The sequence below is a fragment of the Suncus etruscus genome, chromosome 1, assembly GCF_024139225.1.
Source record: "Suncus etruscus isolate mSunEtr1 chromosome 1, mSunEtr1.pri.cur, whole genome shotgun sequence".
NCBI lineage: Eukaryota > Metazoa > Chordata > Mammalia > Eulipotyphla > Soricidae > Suncus > Suncus etruscus.
The window spans coordinates 199,341,717-199,363,846 of NC_064848.1; the positions used below are offsets into that span (position 1 = coordinate 199,341,717).

General features: G+C 38.8%; 1 protein-coding gene and 1 non-coding gene across 2 annotated transcripts in view; one reads left to right on the top strand and one right to left on the bottom strand.

Moving 5' to 3' along the window:
* Positions 1 to 22,130, top strand: part of MAP2K6 (mitogen-activated protein kinase kinase 6) — a 130,913-nt gene that overhangs the window by 103,017 nt on the left and 5,766 nt on the right. Inside the window, exons 3-11 of the mRNA XM_049772792.1 lie at positions 1,927 to 1,975; positions 2,555 to 2,668; positions 4,237 to 4,356; positions 5,151 to 5,267; positions 5,933 to 5,984; positions 8,365 to 8,492; positions 9,358 to 9,435; positions 11,074 to 11,213; positions 19,308 to 19,353. Coding sequence (XP_049628749.1) covers positions 1,927 to 1,975; positions 2,555 to 2,668; positions 4,237 to 4,356; positions 5,151 to 5,267; positions 5,933 to 5,984; positions 8,365 to 8,492; positions 9,358 to 9,435; positions 11,074 to 11,213; positions 19,308 to 19,353 — 844 coding nt within the window. The remainder of the gene's footprint in view (positions 1 to 1,926; positions 1,976 to 2,554; positions 2,669 to 4,236; positions 4,357 to 5,150; positions 5,268 to 5,932; positions 5,985 to 8,364; positions 8,493 to 9,357; positions 9,436 to 11,073; positions 11,214 to 19,307; positions 19,354 to 22,130) is intronic.
* On the bottom strand, positions 7,292 to 7,398 carry LOC125997122 (U6 spliceosomal RNA). Its single transcript, XR_007491632.1, has one exon. It is a non-coding gene; the product is annotated as a U6 spliceosomal RNA (small nuclear RNA).

Below are 22,130 nucleotides of genomic sequence, written 5' to 3' on the forward strand. Positions count from 1 at the left end.
TCTCTGTAGCAAAGATTTATATTCAAGTTGAGATTACATCTCTAAGAGTTGTGAAATGAAAGATGGGAGGTCAGGGCTTGGAATATACCCAGCAGTGCCTTGGTCCAAACTGGCTTGACTAGGAACAGGACAAGCACTTTAATCCCTGTACTATCTTTCTGGCCAAAGAAGGTATTTTATATCTAGACTTGGGCAGAATCTCTGGCCCACAGAGATAGCTTAATAGGCAAATTTTTAGTAGGCAAAATATTCATGATATTGACAGTGTAAGAGATTACTCAATAGTATTTTAAATGGGTATTATAAAAATATGTAAAATAATAAAGGCAAATATTAGATGAGCTTTAGAATACTTTGGACCATTCAGTAAAGGAACTTTATATTAAGTTGTTTTTTTCCCTAAAGCACTCAAGCACTGAAAAGCAGAAAATAACCAAACCAGTCTAAACTAACCATAGAGATTTGTTGCCCCAGAAGAAGGAAAATGTCCTGGGCAGAACACAGTGCCAGTGAATGCAATGTGAGCTGTTTGCCCAAGACTCATTGCTTTGATGATCATAAAGCCTTATGCATGGGTAGATTGATCATTTCCATAGGAAATAGGATAGGCTGGATATTGAGCACGGGTTCCTTGAAGTCAGTCAGATTTAAAATTCTAAGTTCTAATCTGCATCATTAAGACAATCATCCTATTGGTGTGTGTGTGTGTGTGTGTGTGTGTGTGTGTTCGTTCATGCTTAATAAATGAAATGAGATATTAGAAAACAAGGAATTCAGTGTTCAGTATAAATAGCCTTTCCTCCTTGGATTAAAACTTGAGCGATGTGTTTTATTTCAGCTCTGTTTAGGACCTCCATATTTAGGAGCATGGCGTTCCATCTTTTCGTCTTGCTACTCTTAGGACATTCATTTCAGAAAAAAAAATTGCTCTCCCAATTTGGTTTTATACCCAGTCAAGCATCTCTCTGAAGAAGGTGGGGCTCAAACAAGGTAGGATTAGAGTGTAACATACAAAACTTAATAGGTCTTTGAATCATGTTGTTTTGTTCTACTATCATGTAGATGTGGAGAAAAATCCCAGCCAAGTTAGTTATATTTATTTATTTATTTATTTTTGGATTTTTGAGCTTTACTGAATGGCACTCAGGGATTACTCCTGTCTCTGCTCAGAAAACACTCCTGGCTGCCTCAGGGATATAGGATGTTGGGGATTGAATCTGGGTCAGCCATATGCAAGGCATATGCTAAGCACACACGACTAAGACCACTGCTAATGTGTAGTAGTTTGCTCAGCAAATGTGGAGACCTAAGATCATTTGGAGCCAGGACAAATCATATCACCATACTGAATTTTTTTTTAATCTAACAAGGCTAGGATTAGATAGAGTTTGTATCTGTATGAAATTTGGATGTGACATTATTTAAACCTTTTTTTTTAAGCAGTTGGAGAAAGAGTGATGGAATAATTGGATAGAAAAACATTTAGGGTTACTGAATAGTGTTATTATATAACAGTATACACCTGGTTCATATTTACTGGTTATTTAATGATATGCCAGGCTTTCTGCTCAATGCATTCATTTCTTGGAATATTCTATATACCACACTCTCATCTTCTATCAGGTAGATATTCCGAATACCTTTATGCTAAAGATGACACAGAAACTCAGAAATATGATTAGTTTTAAAATGCCATTTGTCTGTCTCTCTTATTCCAAACCCCACACTGTTAATAATTTCCTATATCTTAATTTTAATCATGATCTTATTTGTGAGTGGGAGAAAAAAAATGCCTTCTTGTTCAATAAGATTTATGAATATCTGACAAAATAGCTTTCTCTCTCTCTTCTCTCTCTCTCTCTCTCTCTCTCTCTCTCTCTCTCTCTCTCTCTCTCTCTCTCTCTCTCTCTCTCTCTCTCTTTCCAGGCCTCCTAGAGATTTAGACTCCAAAGCTTGCATTTCTATCGGAAACCAGGTAAGTAAAACCCTGTTTTTCAGATAATGTTTCAATCATGTTATATGTATGCTTTTGGACTTACCATGACATAATAATTTTCTGTAGCATGCTGTTGGGTGTGGGTTAAACAAGTTTGAAATTTTTTGAACTCATGAGCACTTATTTATTTATGCGTGCTAAATGGCCAATTGAGTACCTGATACAAGTACTTGAGGATATAATATTTTGGGGTGAGGATTTCTAAAATTCTGGCATCAATGTCTTGTCATCATCAACAAAGTGATCATTCAGATAACTAAGGAGATTGAAATCACAGATGAAGGGGTTATTAATTGTACAATTTGGAAGTTGGGTTGGAAGTTGGGTTGGCCTTGGAGATTGGGTTGGTATCCATATTTCTGTCAGCTGATCACTTGCTCTGGAATCACCCTGACCTTCTTGCTTTCATTGGCTCCTTGGATAAACGTCTAGATTGGATGCTAAATAATTAGAGATGGTCCACAGAATAATGAAAGAAAGCTGAGAGAGGTCAAATAGCAACTGTGCTTCACCTGTTTTTCTCAATCTTAAGACTTTCTTACTATTTCCGACCTGCAGAACTTTGAGGTAAAGGCAGATGATCTGGAGCCTATAATGGAACTGGGGCGAGGTGCGTACGGGGTGGTGGAGAAGATGAGACACGTGCCCAGCGGGCAGATCATGGCGGTGAAGGTAGAGTTGACATTCCCCCAAAGTTCTATGTCTGTGGTGTATCCATTTGTCAGTTCAAGTCAGTCCATTGCTTAGAAGCAATACAATCTTCAGCAGGGTGAAATAGAGAAAGATAATATGGGAAGGAAAATGTGTTTCCCTCCAAGAATATAGGAGGGATGCCATTTTGAAATGGATGAATCTCCCTCCTTTATTTTTTATATTTATTTATTATTCGGTAGCCACAGTATCCTCATCACACTCAAGAGAATGAACAATATTTTCTTTTTTTTTTTTTTTTGGGTCACACCCGGCAGTGCTCAGGGGTTACTCCTGGCTCCATGCTCAGAAATTGCTCCTGGCAAGCACGGGGGACCATATGGGACGCCGGGATTCGAACCAATGACCTTCTGCATGAAAGACAAACGTCTTACCTCCATGCTATCTCTCCGGCCCCAATATTTCTTAAAGTCATTATTTAACATAGTCTAAATTCAAGTGACCCACCATCTTAGAATTGTTTATGTGTGTGTTTAAATTCTGCTGGTTGTTCAAATTGGAATAACAAAACAAATGTTCTCACAGTGCCTTTTGCTGCTCTGTCTCCAAAGTCCTTTCATTCTATATTTCATTGCTTTGAAAGAATTGTTTCTGAAAACCAAGAACCAGAATTTAAAGGAGGACATTATTTTTATTGGTGGAGAAAAATATGGTAAATTCTCCTATTATTTTTGGAACTGTAACAAAGATGTATAAATGTTGCATATATCTGTTTGGAATGATGGCTACTATTTCTTGGGAAGCTATTGCAATGACCTGGGAGAATGACTGTCTCTAGTTGGGTTCATTGACTTGAGTCACTATTAGAGATAAGGATGTTAAGATGAGTTACTTTATTTTTGGGGAAGGGGACTACTTTTCCTAATCTCTAGATTTTTTTTCTCTGTTTGTTCCTCTGTGGTGTCTTGGCTAGATAATAAAAAGAGAGTCAGTTTGGTGCAATTATATCTCTTATACTAGAGCAATATAAAGCAATATTCTAAAACTTAGACATATGTTTGTAATTTGAAATATGCAATCCCTAGTGTTTGTACATGCTTCAACATATATTATCAACTCCCCTCCCTGTGATAAATTCCCTCTAATTAAAAAAAAACACAACCAATCAAGGGGTTAGAGAGCTAGTATAGTGGGTAGGTGTCTTGCCTTGCATACAGTTGACCCAAACTTAATCCTTGGCATCTCATATGATCCAAGCATACTAGTAATGATCCCTGATCCAAGATCCAAGAATAAGCCCTGAACAGAACTGAGTGTGACCCCAAGCCTTCATACTACTATTACTACTACTACTATTACTCTTCCCCCTCCTCCTCTTCCTCCTCCTCCTACTAAATAATAATAATAATAATAATAATAATAATAATAATAATAATAAATTGAATAAAAATTACCTAATCTCTTAGAATGAACATTAGAATTTGCCAAAAATTCTACTGTGAATTTTGGTACTGCTTTTAGGATGGGATTATAGTGGATTCATCTGCAGAGCAGTAACCTTACATTTTCTTGTGTATTCTTTGATTCAGCGGATCAGAGCCACCGTTAATAGCCAGGAGCAGAAGAGGCTACTGATGGATTTGGATATTTCCATGAGGACAGTGGACTGCCCTTTTACGGTCACCTTTTATGGTGCACTCTTCCGGGAGGTAGGTAATCCCTCCATTCTAAGACCAAAGTAAGCAGTAAGTTAAAATCGAGTTTCTTTCTGATCTCATTAGGTCCGTGAGTACTTTCACAGCACTCACTCTTATTTGTCATGGTTTTAGACAGGCAATATTAATGTTTCTGCAGAGATGCCAAACTCTCTTGCAAAGATATTAAAGTAGTTCCCGTTATGTTTCACTCCTTTACATGCTAAGGCTCTCCTTTTCCATCTTTCTGATTTGATTTGTCTGTTATGGCAGAACTGTTTCTATGAATTGTCTGTGGACATTTGGGGTGAGATCCCTCAAAACCTGAGTGATTCTGGACTTACAGACACTTGATAAACTTTTCACTGTTTTTTGTGCTATGCAGGCTGTGTTTGTTCTCTGTTCTCTTCCACTTTGCACTTGGCCATTTTGTGGTATCCAGTGCCTCATTTTTTCTTTAGTATTATAGCTTTTTGCTGTCGTATGCTCAGGGTGGAAAATCAGATTTGAAGTCATTGGCTGCCCTAAATTCTTCAGGCACACTTGCCATCAGGACTTGAATTTCCAGGTTTTTATTTGTGACAAATCAGTGTTTAGATCCTAGTACTAGATGATCCCGTTTAGACTCCTCTCATCGGTCTGCTAGTTTTCTCTTTAAAATCATCTTCCATTGCTTTACAATTCCTAGGAGATCTAGAACTTTCCCCCCAAAACTCAAGCAAGAAATAATTTGTCTCAGTAGGTGGTAACTGTCTTCCTTTTCCTTTTGCATCTTCACTAATAACTTCTCAACCTCTGTTTCCTTTCAGGGAGATGTTTGGATCTGCATGGAACTCATGGATACATCACTAGATAAATTCTACAAACAAGTGATTGATAAGGGTCAAACAATTCCAGAGGACATCTTAGGGAAAATAGCAGTTTCTGTGAGTACATAACAAATCCCATTACAGTGTAGAGACTATTTTATATTCTCAGTTGGTAGAATATACTACCTGGATTCTACCAGTTATTTATTAGTTGGATGGTTGAACATATCTGTGCATGAATGGATCTATGAGTGCTTTTCTTCTTTGCACTATATAGATGACTTTACTACTGACTTGATTTGGGAAATTCGTAAGTTAAAATATCTTCAAGCAACACAACCATTGACTCTGGCCTCTTTCTTGGCATCTGATGATTATTTTGATTTCCCTGTGTAGAGTTTTCAATGTTTTCTTAGGACTATGAGGCATCCAAGGAAGCAGAAGGTAAAAAAAAAAAAAAAATGGAAAGAATTTTGTTCCCTTGATGCCTTTGAGACTCAGGGGAGTGGAAAGAAAAAATATAACTGAAGGTCAAGTGAAAAATACTGGAGGCCATAACAGATAGATCCCCTCCCTACTATAATAGAATCCTGTTAAGTGGGATTCGGCAGGAGGAGTTTAATTTGTGTAACTTGCTGTGTTTTCCCTGGTGAAAACCACTCTGAGAAAATGCCTCACCTTGTGACCTTAAGCTAGGGATAATAAACCTGTATATCCAGATACATTACTGAATCTCCTTCCAGGGACAGGAGTAAGAAATCTCTGTTGTGTTTTTCTTGCAGATTGTCAAAGCCTTAGAACATTTACACAGTAAGCTCTCTGTCATTCATCGAGGTAAGCATCCGTGGAATGGTCTGGGTTATTATAAAATTGAATCACATAGAGCTGGAGAGAGAGGATGGGAGCAAGGCACTTACTTGCTTTGCCTGTGAGCAAGGTCTAATCCCCCACACTTCAATTGGTCCCCCCAAAACTGCCAGGACTGATCCTTGAGTGCAGAACCAGAAGGAAATTCTGAATACTACTAGGTACAGTCTTAAAAAAAACAACTTGAAACCATTTTTTATAAAATTTATTGCTTTCTCTTTGATCCTCTTCCACTTCGTTCTGCCCCTACCCTTAATAAATAAAAATAGAATGGAGTGAGGCAAAATAACAGAGGGGTTTTCCTTTAGGGTAAGATAATAATATCAGCTAGTCACTATTCTTCATTTTTTGTTTGAGGACATGAGAGAAAATGATTTTATAACACTTGTAGGACCAAAGTTTATCTACTAATGATCAGCACCTAAGAATTTGTTAGAAATGTATGAATTTTAAGACCAATTACATTTTTGCAATGTCCTAGTTAGTTTTTAAAGTGTGAATATTAAAGTGTGAAAGTCCTAGTATATATTGTAGCCTTTTTCAGACAGCAGGAGACAGGAGATAAAATGAATAGACTGGCCAATTAGGCTCTTTTTTCCCCTCCTTTTCTTCCTGTTATTTCTTCATTTGTCTTTTCACTCTTACACATTCACCTGTTTTTCTCATCCATCTGTCCACTTTATGACTTTTTCCAGCATTTTTTCAGCTTTATATTTATACAATTTATACTTGACACATATCTTAGAAGAAACTATATTTCTTAAAATTCTAACTAGAGATTCCTAGTAGGGAAATGAGAAACATAAGCCACTATCTTATGAATAAAAATAAGTCACTTAATAAGAAAGTCCTATAGGTAGAATAATAAAGCCAAGAAATTTCTAGATTCGGTGACTCTAGTCAATAATACTTTGATGAATATCTAATTTGGTTTTTGGAATAATAATAGAAAATATTGAGAGCAAATAAGGACACTGTGACTTGATCACTTTAAATGTCCTGAGCCTGAAATTAAAAATAATATGCTTCAATTAACAATAATTGCTATTAAAATTATTCATTGTGTTTCAAATTATGAAACTTAGAAGAAGAAAGAGGAGAATGCGGAAAATGAATGTTCATTTCCATATATGTGAAAGGATTTTTAAAGCATTTGTTCTAAAATTATGAAACAATTTATATTAGAAAGTATATATAGTATAATAATAAAATAAAATCTATAATCTTCCATTTAATTGTAAAGTTATATATATTTGTTTTTTTTTACTTTTTTTTTAAATATGGAATGCTTCACGAATTTGCATGTCATCCTTGTACAGGGGCCATGCTAATCTTCTCTGTATTGTTCCAATTTTAGTATATGTGCTGCCGAAGCGAGCACTATATTTGTTTTTTTCAAAATGACTCTTGATTTTTTATCTCATGAGAAGTGTCACAAAGAAAAAACATATTATGAGCCCAATTTCTTTTTTTTTTCTTTCTTTTTTTTTTCTTGTTTCTGGGCCATACCTGGTGATGCTCAGAAATTGCTCCTGGTTCATGGAACTATATGGGACATCGTGGATAGAACCCAGGTCTATCTTGGGTCAGCTGTGTGCAAGGCAAACACTTTACACACTGTGTCTGGTCCCTTGAGCCTAATTTCTAATTGACCAAAGATAATTGAAATTCATCTTCTTCGTGGGTGGTGTGTGTGTGTGAGTGTATTTCCAGTCCAGTGAAGATGGTGCCACATGCCATATGCCATGTGACCTCTGTCTGCTGCAGCTCTTGTAAAAGCATCAATCAACATTAGTTTTATATGTGTGTGTAATTTCTTAAAAAATGGAAATCTTATGCCACCTTCAGGCTTTGAATTCTGTGGTCTATTATTCCTTTTTCACCTATTGTACAGAAGATCACTATGAACTGGGCTTTCCAAAAACTCTCTTACTGTCATAAAAACACCCAGAATGTATCCTCCCCTTTCCCATTTTTAATTCAATAACACAGTTTTAGTCACCATAGAGAGGATGAAGAACAGTTCATCCCTTAGTAATAGCATTAATTTGTTTAATTCAGTAATAATTTGAATCTGAACTTCATGTAAAGTGCAGTGAAGAGGATGGCATGGAAGAAACCATTTTTTCTTTGATGGTTTCAACACTGTGCAAGAAAGACCGCACTTAAGGCATAAAATCAAGGTGAAAACTCTCAGGTACTTTTTTGTGAGTCAAAGGCAGTTACTATAGTTACCAACAAGGAAAAGAGAGAGGCAAGGTGAAATGGAGACTTTCCGCCCTCTAGTGGTAAATGCGTGTATCGTCAAGGTTGCCTATGATGATGGATGGATGGTTCTTGCTTGCAGATGTCAAGCCTTCTAACGTGCTGATCAATACTCTGGGCCAAGTGAAGATGTGTGACTTTGGAATCAGTGGCTACCTTGTAGATTCTGTCGCTAAAACCATCGACGCAGGATGCAAACCATACATGGCTGTAAGTACCAGGGCGATGTGAGTTCACAAGTGTCATAAACTGTGCCAAAAGAACTATGCAAATGAGTGGCCAGAGGGAAAGGGGAAATATTTTATAAGATGCAAGAAACATGTTGTACCTTCAGTTTTCTCTCCAGTATTTTCCATCAAAATTTCTTTGTCACTTAAAGGCAAGGTGTATAAACACCCACAGAAGTTACCACATTTGAGTAAAAGTGTCACCTAGTTTATAAGGAATGGAATAGTCTATGCGATTCAAGTTCTCAAATAGGTCAGATTAGTCCTAAGAGGACCTTAACAGCTGTGAGGCTCCATTGTCATGAACAGAAAGCTCCAAGTTTTCTGGAACTGTAGAGGGGATGAATATTTTGTCTCAAAATGGACCTTAGCTTGGGAGGAAGATGCTTCCTGTTGTTTGGCTAAAAGTCGATTATTCTTTTGCCAACACAAGACAGCTGGACCCAGATTCTTGGTAATTATTATTATTATTATTATTATTATTATTATTATTATTATTTTATTTATTTATTTATACCAAATCTGAACTGTAGGTGTTTTAAAATGGGAGAAAATCATAGACTGGTGAAGAAACTTGAGGAAGTTTCTTCTTAAGGCCAACTTGAAGTTAGTTAGTTTTGAATTGTGAGAGGACCTGGAACCATGACTGACTCTAAGAAAAGACTATTCTAGAAGGAGGAAAATCCCGTGGAGACATTGATATTTATTGGCATGAGTGAGTCCTCTTGGCCTGGGAGGCATGTTAACAACTGAAAATAACTCACTTGGCAGCAAGTCTGATCCTGAGCCCCCAGAGAATGCTGAGCTAAGAATGTCCTCTTAGTTGTCTTTCTCTGTCTCCTTTCCAGCCTGAAAGAATAAACCCGGAGCTCAACCAGAAGGGATACAGTGTGAAGTCTGACATTTGGAGCCTGGGAATCACCATGGTAGTGTCCAATGAGGACCCTGGACCACAGAATGTTGGCCAGGAGCCTGGAATGGGGAGAGGTTGGAGAACCAGAGGCCCAAACTCTCAATTCTTGTCTGGGGGTCTCCCTGCCTGAGAGAGCTGGGGATTTTGCAAGACTATGTTTGCAAGGAGATGTGGTAGAAATACCTCACTGGGATTATGCAAATCTAATTTTTTCTTTTACCAGTATGTGGTTAGCCTCTCTAGGGTCACAGATACTATTCAAAGGACTGTTGTTTTGCCCTCCATAGTAAAGTGAAAAGATCCAGTGTTAGTTCCTGATAGTTTTCCTTGAACAGGTTCCAATCAAGGGGCAAAGAAAAATTCAGGCTACTCTAGGGATGTTGAAAAGGCTGAGCTACTAGCAGTTTTTTTTTTCAGACATTGAATCAGGGCTCTGGGTTTAGACATTACTCCTGGTAGGCTTAGGAGACCTTAAGGGATGCCGGGGATTGAACCAGTTCAGCTGCATGCAAGTCAAAGACTTGTGCTAAAATATAAAATAACCCTCTGACCCCAGGGTAGGCAGAAGTGGATAGTCATGATCGTTGTATGTGTGGATAGAGGGAAAGTGTCAAAACCTGAGATGAAATAGGGCCTGGTTAGTTTTTGGGGGGAACTTGCACAAATAGATGGGAATTGGGTGGAAGTGAGGCAGAGGTGGTGATGTGCTCTCTTCCCTCAATATTATTATGATAGAAGACTTAGCTATGGAGCCAGGTAGAGAACCCTAAAAGTCAATCCAAAGGAGAACTTGAATAATTACAGCCCTCTACATTCTTTCATTGTTGAGGCCTAGTTGAATCTTGTTTGAGTCTTTGCGGATGGTTGATATTCAGTGGAGCACCAAGGTCTGGAATGATCCACTATGGGCCTGGCTCCTTCCCAGGAACAGCAGCTGATTAAATCCCACATCGCTGCCCAGAAAACACATGACCACCCCATGGCAAAGCCACCTTGATTGGAGTCCAAAAACGGATCATTTGGTCGCTTATTTTTTTGGTTGTTTTTATTCCAACAAGCGACCAGCAGATGGCAGCAGATGTCCAAGTCTACAAATCTTGCCAGCAGAGCACAGAATCCAGGAATAAATATCTCTCTGAAAGCCTCAAGGTCCTGAAGTTGAATGTGGCTGTGATGATTTTTCAGGCCACAGGGTCTTCCGGTTTCAAATGAACTTAATAGTGGTCCCAAGTAAGATAATGATAAGAAAAATTCCAGTAGTAAGAAGTGGGGGGAGATGGAATGACTAGTGAGCATATATTAATTTAATTTTATTAATCCATAAATTAAGTATTAATATATCATTAATATTTTCAATAATATTATGAAATATTATTAATATTGTGTAATGAAATATTAGCAATAGTATATAATTTTATTATTGATATTTTATGATATTTGAACAATATATTATCAATATTGTATGCTATTATCAATGAAATCATATGATATTATTGATAATATTATATAATATTATTAATAGAAATTAATTTTACTTCGCCCCAAAATTTTACTTGTCTTCTCCTTTTGCTTTTTCCCCACCTCTGGTTCTTCTGGAACAAAACTTGGTGGGTTTGCCAGATAAACTGTCTCTTTCTTCTTCTCTCTCTAGATTGAGTTGGCAATCCTTCGGTTTCCTTATGATTCCTGGGGAACTCCTTTTCAGCAGCTCAAACAGGTGGTGGAAGAGCCATCACCCCAACTTCCGGCAGATAAGTTCTCTGAAGAGTTTGTGGACTTTACCTCAAAGTGGTAAGAGAGCCCAGTCTTCCCAGTGTTGGGGGGGAGGAAGAGATGTTTGCCTGAATTTCCTCTATTGCTCAGGAAATGCATCAGAGTAGAGTATCTATCTGGGGTAGTTGAATTCTAAGCCAAGGCCATGTACCATATTTTCAGAACAAAAAGGATGTAGGGGACGGAAATGTATTGTACTGAAGGTACTTCAAGTTAAGAGACACCTTTAGGAGCGCTCTCAGCATTTTGATGTGGCGTAGAACCTGAGAAAGATGGTAGGACCCTTTGGTGTATTAGAAAGAGGGGGTATATAAGACAAGAGCATATTTATTCCCTTGAATAAAAAGATAGGAAATCCTCTCAGAGTGTGACTTAGGAATCTGGAAATCTTGCAAACTCACCTAGTGTTTTGTAGGCTTCCTCCTACTTGCTAACTGTGAATGTTCTTGATGATAAGAGAAGTTTGGTAGAAAGGATTGGGAGGTTTGAGATGGGAATATGGGAAGAGTCAGGCTAATACTGTAAATCTTATTTTCATGGAAATTATCAGTGGAACCGAGGAGAGTAGAGAAAGCATAATTTTCTCCAGAAAACTGAGTCATTTTTTTGTTTGCAGATACAATGATTTAAAAAAATACTTTTTTGGTTTGTGTGTGTGTGTTTTTTTTTTGTTTGTATTGTTTTTGATCTACGCCTGTCAGGACTCAAAGTCATTACTGGCTCTGTGCTCAGAAATGACTACTGGCAGGCTTAGGAGACCTTATGGGATGCCAGGGATTGAACCGGTTCAGCTGCATGCAAGTCAAGACCCTCGCCTCTGTTCTAAAATAAGCCTCTGGCCCCAGGATAGGCAGAAGTGGATAGTCATGATCGTTGCACGTGTGGATGGAGGGAAAGTGTCAAAATATGAGATGAAATGGGGCCTGGCTAGTTTCTTTGAGCAACTTGCACAAAGATGGGAATTTGGTGGAAGGGAGGCAGATGAACTCATCTGTACCCCTCGGAGGAACCAGAACATCTCACCTGAGCCCTGCAAAGGGGCTGAGGGTGTTGAATGTTTTTTAATCATCCTGAGGACATAAGAGCATTTCAGGGCCTCCATGTACTTTGGGTACAGCTCTTTCAATATCTGTTCTGCAAGAAATAAAAGTCTCTTATATTTTCTTTCTTCTCCTTCTTCTTTCTTCTCCTTCTCCTTCTCCTTCTCCTCCATCTCCTCCTCCTCCTCTACATCCTCCTCCTCCTCCTTCTCCTTCTCCTCCTTCTCCTCCTCCTCCTCCTCCTCCTCCTCCTCCTCCTCCTCCTCCTCCTCCTCCTTCTTCTTCTTCTTCTTCTTCTTCTTCTTCTTCTTCTTCTTCTTCTTCTTCTTCTTCTTCTTCTTCTTCTTCTTCTTCTTCTTCTTCTTCTTCTTCTTCTTCTTCTCTTCATCTTCACCACACCCAGAGGTACTCAGGGGTTACTCCTGGCTCTGCACTCAGAAATCACTCCTGGCAGGCTTGGGGGACAATATGGGATGCCAGGGATTGGACCTAGGTCCTTCCTAGGTCAGTCATGTGCAAGGCAAATGCCTTACCTACTGTGCTATCTCTTTCACCCCTGTATTTCTTTTATGTTAGTTCTTGGTCCTGGTTCACTTGGATACTTATTCCTAATGATATATGAATCTGATGTGCCCCTTCTTGCTGTGGCTATTTTGTGTGGGCCAAATGGCTGAAGAGGGGCTAGAAAAATGAACTCTAATTTGGGATGTTGTTAGTGCTTCTTCCAATGGAAATACTCTGAGTGGCTGAGGTGGGTTCTTCTGTCTCTTACCCCTAATGGGTTCCATGCATGTGTGTGTGCCCAACCACCTGGGATGGGTTTACAATTTACCTTCTGTGTGGAGAATATAGCTCAGTGGTAAAGCAGTTGCTTTGCATGTCTGAGACTCTTGAGTTCTATTCCAGGCATGAAAACCCCATACAAGATTTACTGGATAAGAGTCAGTTTGGAATTTGGGAGGTCACAACTTCTGTTTTGCTTTGCTGGTGATGGACTTATCTTGAAACAATTAATGTCACCTAGAAGAAGGGATATGAGGCTTCCCAGATAGTTGAGACAGGAGATCTGAAAAATTCAGATGGGGGAAGGAGTTTACCTAGGGGTGTCTTTGCAAACTGGAGTCATTCTCCATCCTGGGTGTTTCGCATATGTTGGTAGAAACAAGATTGGTATGGAAAGTGTGAGAATGCTCAGTTGCATGCTGTGAACCACCAGTTGAAAGTAAAAGCCTTCAACTCTGACTGCTCATTTAGAGAACCTGAGAGAACTTTCCAAGGATTAAGGTTTTGACCTCCTAGATTTGAGTGTCTTGGTCTGGGGATAGCCTTGAATCTCAGATGTTCTCAAATAATACTGTAGAGTGGGAGAGGAATCCCTGATTCAGATGTGTGTTCTGTGGGACTGTGAGTTGCTACTTCCTGTTTCAATGATGTTTTTCTTCTACTTTTATTTAATTAATTTACTTTTTGTGGTTTTTTTTGGGTCACACCCGGCAGTGCTCAGGGGTTATTCCTGGCTCCAGGCTCAGAAATTGCTCCTGGCAGGCACGGGGGACCATATGGGACACTGGGATTCGAACCGATGACCTCCTGCATGAAAGGCAAACGCCTTACCTCCATGCTATCTCTTCAGCCCCCTATTTTTATTTTTTTAATATTCTTTTGGATCTAAAGTTATGGCTCAGAGGTAGAGCTTGTACTTTCCAAAAGTTAAGCTCTGCATTTGACCTCCCAGCACTATAAAAAAATACAATTTTTTCAATTTGGGCCACACATAGGTGCTCAGGGGATAACTACTGGCTCTGTGCTCAGACATTACACCTGGCAGGTTCAGGGGACTACATGGGATGTTGGGGATTGAACCCAAGTTATCCATGTACAAGGCAAATGCCCTACCCATGGTGTTATCATTTTGGCCCCTCTAAAACAATTTTTTCTAATTATTTTCCCCACTACCATATATTTTGTTTTTACCTTCTTCTTTAAAGAATTGGGGAGGAAAAACATTTTTTAAAAAATAACTATTTTTAAAAACAATAAGCTTAAAATGCATTCTAACTATAATGGGCTCTTGTGTATCATAAAAATACTCAACATTTTCTCTGTAACTCCCTCAGTACAACCATATTTTGGAAGTCAACTGAGTTGGAAGTGTCCAAAGTTTCCAAATCAATGACACTGATTTTTAAATGAAATTTTACAGATGTCTTAGATCTCTTATGGAAGCAATTTTATTTTTTATCTGAATTCGGATACACATCTCTTCCCATCACAAAGAAGTATTATTTAATGTAGTTTTACTATTGATAGTAAAACTCTGAGCTGTAGAAAATGGAAATGGTTATTATGGAGAACTCATCTTTTTTGTTTTTCTTTGAGAAGCAAAGAAGAAACCCTATGAATGTAGCTACCTTTGTTAATGTTCTTCCATTTTCATATGTAAAAGTAAAATGGCTTCTTGAGACACCTTTGATGAGAGAAACTTTCGTGAGTGAGTTTAATAAGTTTTACCACACAATCTTTAGAACTTCTCTTTAGACTATGATATTTAGGACTTCTCCAACTTACTGACAAACATTGTGGCAAAGCCCAGAGAAGTATAGACCTGAAAAACAAAAACAAAAACAAAAATTGAAACTCAACTTTCAGGATAGTTTGATCTGTTTCTCTGTCCCATCTGTCTTTGGGCTTGACATAGAATGCGAAGAAAGCATATATCACACAGAACCTTGGCCAGCGATCTATCCATATGTTTATTAGCTTGTATTAGGAGCACAGAGTGCCCGCAAGCACTGTTCCTTCCCTCACGTGTTCATTCAGGAATCAGTTTGGTTGGAATTTGCTTCCTCTGATAACTGCTTTCTCAGTGGACAGTCACTCAGAGTTTGTGAGATAGACTAGAAAGTCTGTACCATTGAAGCGGGAGCCTATATATCTAGCTTACTTGTATCTTTCATAGTAACATCAATGAAATATTATCTTCCGGGTAGTGATGTGGGAAGAGGGTGAGAAAAGAATAGAAAATTAAGGCATTTGTTCTCATGACCTTGGAAGAAGACACCAGAGAAGGAAAGACACAGTCCCTTCCTCTATTTTCTTTGAAATTGGATGTGCGAGATTGTCTTTTTTTTACTCCTCCTTCAACAACGTTCTCATCTTAAGAGTTTTGGTGTTTGTTTGTGTTGTTTGTGGATGCCAGGGATGAATTCTAAGGCCTTAATATATATATTTGGTTTTTCGGCCACACCCATTTGATGCTCAGGGGTTACTCCTGGCTAAGCACTCAGAAATTGCCCCTGGCTTGGGGGGACCATATGGGACGCCAGGGGATCGAACCGCAGGTCCTTCCTTGGCTAGCACTTGCAAGGCAAACAACACCTTACCTCTAGCGCCACCTCACCAGCCCCGGCTTAACATATGTTAAGCAGAGACTCTGCTGTGCAGTTAGGCCTTATCATAAGTGTGTTAAAGTATCTCTGGGATTTAGTAATGCTGACTCCCTAGACCTCCTATTGGGGTTCATCATATATGAATAGAGTTGAAAAACTTTATATTCTAGTTCTATAGAAGTCTAAAATAAACTAATTTCTCAAGAAAATTTATTCTTGTTTTCCTATCATCTTTTCATAGAGATGTCTATAGACTTAGGGACCAAAAACCAATGCTGGAAACCAATAGCCAAAGACTAAGCCATTTTCTCTTCAGACTTATTTTAGAGGTTGAACAGCTGACCAGCCTGCAGGCATGGTGTGTGTGTGTGTGTGTGTGTGTGTGTGTGTGTCTGTGTGTCTGTGTGTCTGTGTGTGTGTGTCTGTGTGTGTGTCTGTGTGTCTCTCTCTGTCCACCTGTTTATCTAAGGCCCACCTTCAAGTTAGTATCAAAAGGACTAGTATCAAAGAGATAACCTAGTCTAGCCCTACTGAAGCCAAGAAACACAGTGGAAGGATATTTCCTTTGCTTACAACAAATGTATGGTCTGAGAGGTGGACGTGTTTTCAGTCTGTGGACAAAACCAAATAGCCCTTCTTGGAAATGATTGGGGTGGGGGGGATTTCAAATAGGCAGAAATCCTCTGGTCAGCACAAACTTCAAGCTAGCAATTCTCCAGACAGCGCGAAGCTGTTTTTTAGTGTCAGCTCCGGTCAGGAGCGTGTGTTGTGGCATTTGGAAGAAGAATTAGGGCAGTTAGCTAATTGCACGCTTGAAAATGACAAGCCACTTGAAAATTCAAAAGTCTGACTCGAGTCCAAAAAGAAATTGGTATAGCTTTGAACTTCAGAGTTGTTATTTTCTACTGAATTTCAAGCGCTTCCTATTAAAAATGGAAAAAAAATTGCTTCCTCCCCTGACTTTATCCGGAGGATTTTCCTATTCTTAGTCCGTTTTGAAGTGTTCTTGATATAAAAGATAGGTCACAGGTCAGTTATGTTAATTCAGTAAAAAGCTCTAGTTCGCTATGGAAGCATATTCCATTGATTCTTTGCCATCGTGCAGGTGGTAAAAGTTGAACTTTCTAATCAGGGGCCGCTTGTGAAAAATATATTATTGATCAGTAATCTCTGAGATTTCAGGAACCCTTATGAAAGGTCAGCCCTGGGCACTTCTCTTATATTTTGTAGAGACTTCAAAAGAGTACTGGAAGAAAGGTCATGAATTATTTCGGACTGGAAAGATAAAGTCACTCTGACTTTAAACTTATATTTTCATTTTGTTTTGGGGCCACACCTGGAAATGCTCAGGGCTTAGTTACTCCTGATTCTGTACTCAGAAGTCAATCCTGGGAAACCATATGGGATGCCAGGAAACGAACCTGAGTAGGCCACATGCCAGGCAAATGCCCTACTGCTGTCAATAGTTCTGGCCCAATTTTTGTAACAAAAGGGAAGTGAGCCAGTGCAGAGATAGTACAATAGGCTAAGCATACGAGGACACCGGGGTTCTATGACCCTATGAACACTGCTAGGAATCACCCCAGAACATAGAGATGTGAGGAGTCTCTGAGCAGCCCTAGAGGTACCCCAAACCCAAATAAAATAAAAAATGGTAGAATTGGGGATGGAGAGATAGCTCAAAATGTTAGCCCATTGCAGGTATCATGTGATTTCCCACTCACCATAGCAGAATAACTCCATAACATGGCCACATGAGAAAGATTTTTAGTTGGAAAATAGCCAATGCTTTATTATGGAAAAGCCTTTTTGGAGGAAGGTCCTAGCAGGAAATTGCAGTTACTTGAGTAGCCTCCACTGAAGGGTGTTAAAGTGATTTTTGAACTTCTAAATAAAAAACCTTGGGTAGCCCAGAGGAGGGATGGATGGTAATGGCGAGAATGTGGCTGCAGACACACAAACTCATTTGAGAAGCTCCTAAAATTCTATTTCAGATAAGGGATAAGAAATTAGTCATCAGGAAGAGGAAGACAACATTTAAGATTTCTCAGCCTGAGCACTAATGCCATTTTGAACTAGGCTAGTCTTTGTTGCTGGGCATCTGTTCGATGCATTTTATATGATGATTAGCCACAACTCTGGGCTTTTGTTTTGTTTTTATGCCAGGAACCTACCTTCACACCATTATGTAAACCAAAAATATCCCCAGACTTTCTCATATCAGTCTCCTGCCATCAAGGACCATGGCTAGAACCTCACACCATCTTGGGATAAAAGTCCTTGTGAAATCAAAGTGGCAGTTACCTGAATTCTTGTGCTACCACTTGGGCACATTCTCCATTATTCCACCAGCCTTGACAAGTGCTAGTTCCTCTCAAATTCTCGCTGATTTTTTGTCCTCAGTTGAGATGAAACTTTCTCTCATAGGTTGTCTGATCCCTGAGGTCATAGGTCCTAGATCTGCCCCCAGTTCCAGGGTGAAACATCACACATGTACCTGTACCTACCCTCAGGCTCCCTGGCTTCTACCCACAGCATTGCCTGGACTACACTGGTAGGCTGCTTTCAGTTACTTTGGGTCAAAAGCTTCCTCGTTCTCACTCCACCTTTCATTTTATTTTGTTTTAAGACCACGATTTCTCAAAGCTCCTCTATTTCCTTCTAGTGGTTCTCGACCTTGTCCCTCCACTTATCACCTGGAGCCTGTGTGAGGGAAAGGAGTTCATGTCACACATCCCAGGTCTCATTGGCACAAAACATTGGCACAAATCCATGAGCACGAACTCCAGCATCCCAGCAATCAGTCTTGTTTTGGTTCCTTTCACATAGCCAAAGAACCTTTTCATTCATACATGATTTTATGATCCAAGGGGATGCAGGGGCAGGGGGAGGGTTCTCTAGGTTACTGTGCACGCCATGGTCTCTGAAATCATCTCTATCTTCATTCTGTAGTCTGGAATCCCAACTCCCAATAACTCACTTCTTTCCTTTCCCCATATGAAGAGCATGGGTGGGTGCGGGGTGTAGGGTGAAAGGTGGGTGTCTTTCAAGAGCAGTTTTATTGCTGGTGTTTCTTATATCAAATGTTATGCAAGTGTCTGTGTGTGCAGATCAAAGACTAGTCTACACAGGTTTTTTGGGGTGATTCCCAGAGAAGATTTATGAGAAGAATCCCTACTTGGGTCTGCACCGTGCTTTCTCTTGTATTAGCCCAGAGGTTCTGAATAAGAAAGCTTCCTTGAGGCATTGGACAACTGGGCTTAGAACTGAGAAAGGGTCAGTAGAAATCTATTCAAGTCAGTGAATTAGTGCAGGATCAGAAGCAAAGGAAACCCAAGTATTGAAGATGGTGTAGACATATACACATGTCATCTTCAAGAAATTCCTGTCCATTTTTCTGGTGGCGTGAATGAAAAGGTCTTTTGCAAGAAAGTCAGTATGTGTTTGAAGATAAAATGGCTGTTATCAGAAAAGTTGGTTACATGTCATTGGGACAGGAGCTGAAGGATAGATATACCTAGAGTAATAAAAAAACCAAACAATTCCAAAGCAAAGTCCAGATAGGAGATGTGTATTTTCAAATTATCTTTAAAATTCATCATTTTTAGTTGTCCACACGTTCTGAAATCCTAGGGAAGATGGAGATGGTTTCAAAATTTTAATATTATGCTTATTTTTTTAAGCTTGAAGAAGAATTCCAAAGAAAGGCCAACATATCCAGAGCTTATGGTAAGTGTTGTTTGTACTGTCAACTTGTCCATAATAATAGTTAGTAAAACCTAACTCACTAAGTCTTTTTTTGTTTGTTTGTTTGTTTTTGGGCCATACCCAGTGACACTCAGGGGTTACTCCTGGCTATTCGCTCAGAAATCGATCCTGGCTAGGGGGACCATATGGAACACTGGGATTCGAACCAGGTCCATCCTGGTTCAGTCACGTGCAAGGCAAATGTCCTACTGCTGTACTATCACTCTTGCGCCAACCAACTCACTAAATTCTATCAACCAATCAGATTGGAAAAACAGAATCATGAAGATACTGGTAACTGAACTGATCTTAAGAGAAAAAAGATCATTTGTCCTACCTACAAATTTTTAAAATTCAGCATATGTCATCGCTAAAAGCTGTTTTAGTTTTCAATGCAGATAACTTCGTCACTGTATAGCAAAAGTATGTCTAAAATTTTATATTTTATATATACTAAGAATTATAAATATACTCATCTAAAATGAAGATCAGCATATTTTAATATTGAGAGAAAATTAAGTGCCATGGGACTGATCGAATTTTGCAAAAATATTTAGGATTAATTAGATGAACTTCCTTTGGGTGGATGTTTAGGAAAGAATTACTCTTTTCTTATTTTTACTTTAATGAAGTAAAGTTAGACAATGCCCTGTTAACAAAAATTAAATTCCTCCAGCAGTCATAATTTATCATTTTTAGCATTTATGAATAACCATGAATATCATTCCCTGAAGTTTTAAAAATATTACAACAATATTTTATGTACCAGTTTTTATAAATTTTTACAGTACAATGCATGTGATTTTTTTTTCAGAGATATAGCAGGAGGTAAATTTTTCAGTTACTGCTTGCCTGCTAGCGGAGGATAAAGGATTTTTTTTCCATATAAATGCCCATTATCTGAGTATATTTCTAGAAGCAGAGTTATGTTTAAATAAACTTTTTCAAATGTAAAAGTAGCTTCTCTTAAATTATAGTGACTTCAATTTGAAACTAATCATGATGTTTCTTTAATACAGAGGGTAAGACTCCAGCCATTCTTATCTAAGTAGATGTTGAATTTTGGAGAAATGCTGTTTTTTTTGAAACTTAAATTTTAGGCTCTTGTTAATGTGCATTAGCCCCTCCCAAGAAGTGTTACAACTGTCAAAGTTTTACTTTTAACTAGGAAGGAAGATCTATTCATTCTCAATTTCCAGAGACTGCACTGGTCTCATTTCCTATGGGAACATGGTTACTTGGTAGATGCTGAATTCTTATTCATGTATCAGTCCACCCATAACTAGGCTCAGGCTTTATGGTCAGCTCAGGGTAGATGACAAAAATATAGGTTTTTAGTACTTTATAGCAAATGGCGAGGCATTGCCATTCCAATATGGCAAAAGGTATATTGATCGTATGTCATCTTGAGAAAGATTTATTAGGACTTCTTAAAAATTAAGCAGATGAAATGTTTTCCCTGCCATTGGGTTGAATGACATTTTAATGTCATATATCTAGCACAGTTAGATATATGGTTTGAAAATAATTTCCCCAGTTTACTCAGTAAGAGTGCCATCCATCCCATTTGGTTTCTGTTGCTGTGCATAAGCATTTTGCTTCAATGTAGTTGCCCTTGTTCGTTTTGTCAATGAATAATGAAAAGATAGACCTTTGTCAACAATGATCAGGGAAGTGCCAGACCACAGTGAACTCTCACACAAACCACAGTGAACTCTCATCTCATACCTGTAATAATATCTGCTATCAAAGAGATAATTGATCACAAGAGAAAAGGGGCTTCTTATACCCTGTGGTGAGACTTATTTTTGGTGGCCACACCAGATGGTGGTCAGGGATTACTCCTGGCTCTGCATACAGGGATCAATCCTGGCAGGGATAGGGGGACCATATGGGATGCTGGGGATCAAATCCAGGTTGGCTGAGTTCAAGACAAGTACTGTGCATGTTATACTATTTTCTTCTGCTCCTGTTGGTGGGATTATAAATTGGTACAACAACTCTAGAAAATAGCGTAGAGGATATTTAGAAATTAAAAACATAACTAGCAATTCCACCTCTGGATATACATCTGATAGAAATGAAACCACACTCTCCAGCAGCTACCTACATTGTCATTATAACCTGCTTTCAAAGGTCAAGACAGAAAGTATTAATGGATAGATGAATAGAAAATATGGCTGATACACACACACACACACACACACACACACACACACACACACACCCCATAAAGACAATGACTGAGAAGATAGTACAGGAGATTGCCTTGGTGAGTGTGGTTAGCCCTAGTTCAATCCCCATAACCAAATATGGTCCTCTGAGCACTACCAGAAGAGATTCTTGGGCACAAAACCAGAAATAAACTTTAGTATTGCATAGCTGTAATCCAACCCTCCTCTAATTCCCCTCAAAAGAAAGCAAGAAGTCTTGTCATTTTCTCCAACATGAATAAAATTTGAGGACATTATGCAGACAAAAAATGAGTCAGGAAAAGCAAACATGGTCTGATCTCATTTATATGCAAGATCTGATAAAGTTGAACCCTTAGAAACAGTAAATTGTAGGTTAGTTGGGTGGGGGTGGGGGGGTGGCAGGAAATCAGTGAGAGGGATCCAAGGGTAGAAACTTCTGCAGTAGATGAAGAGACTTTGAGTTTTTGTGACCTGGTTACAGTGTTGTGTTGTAGATGTAAGCATTGCTGAAAGAGTTGATCAGAAATTTTCCCACCCTGCACAACCACACAGAATGGAAATTTG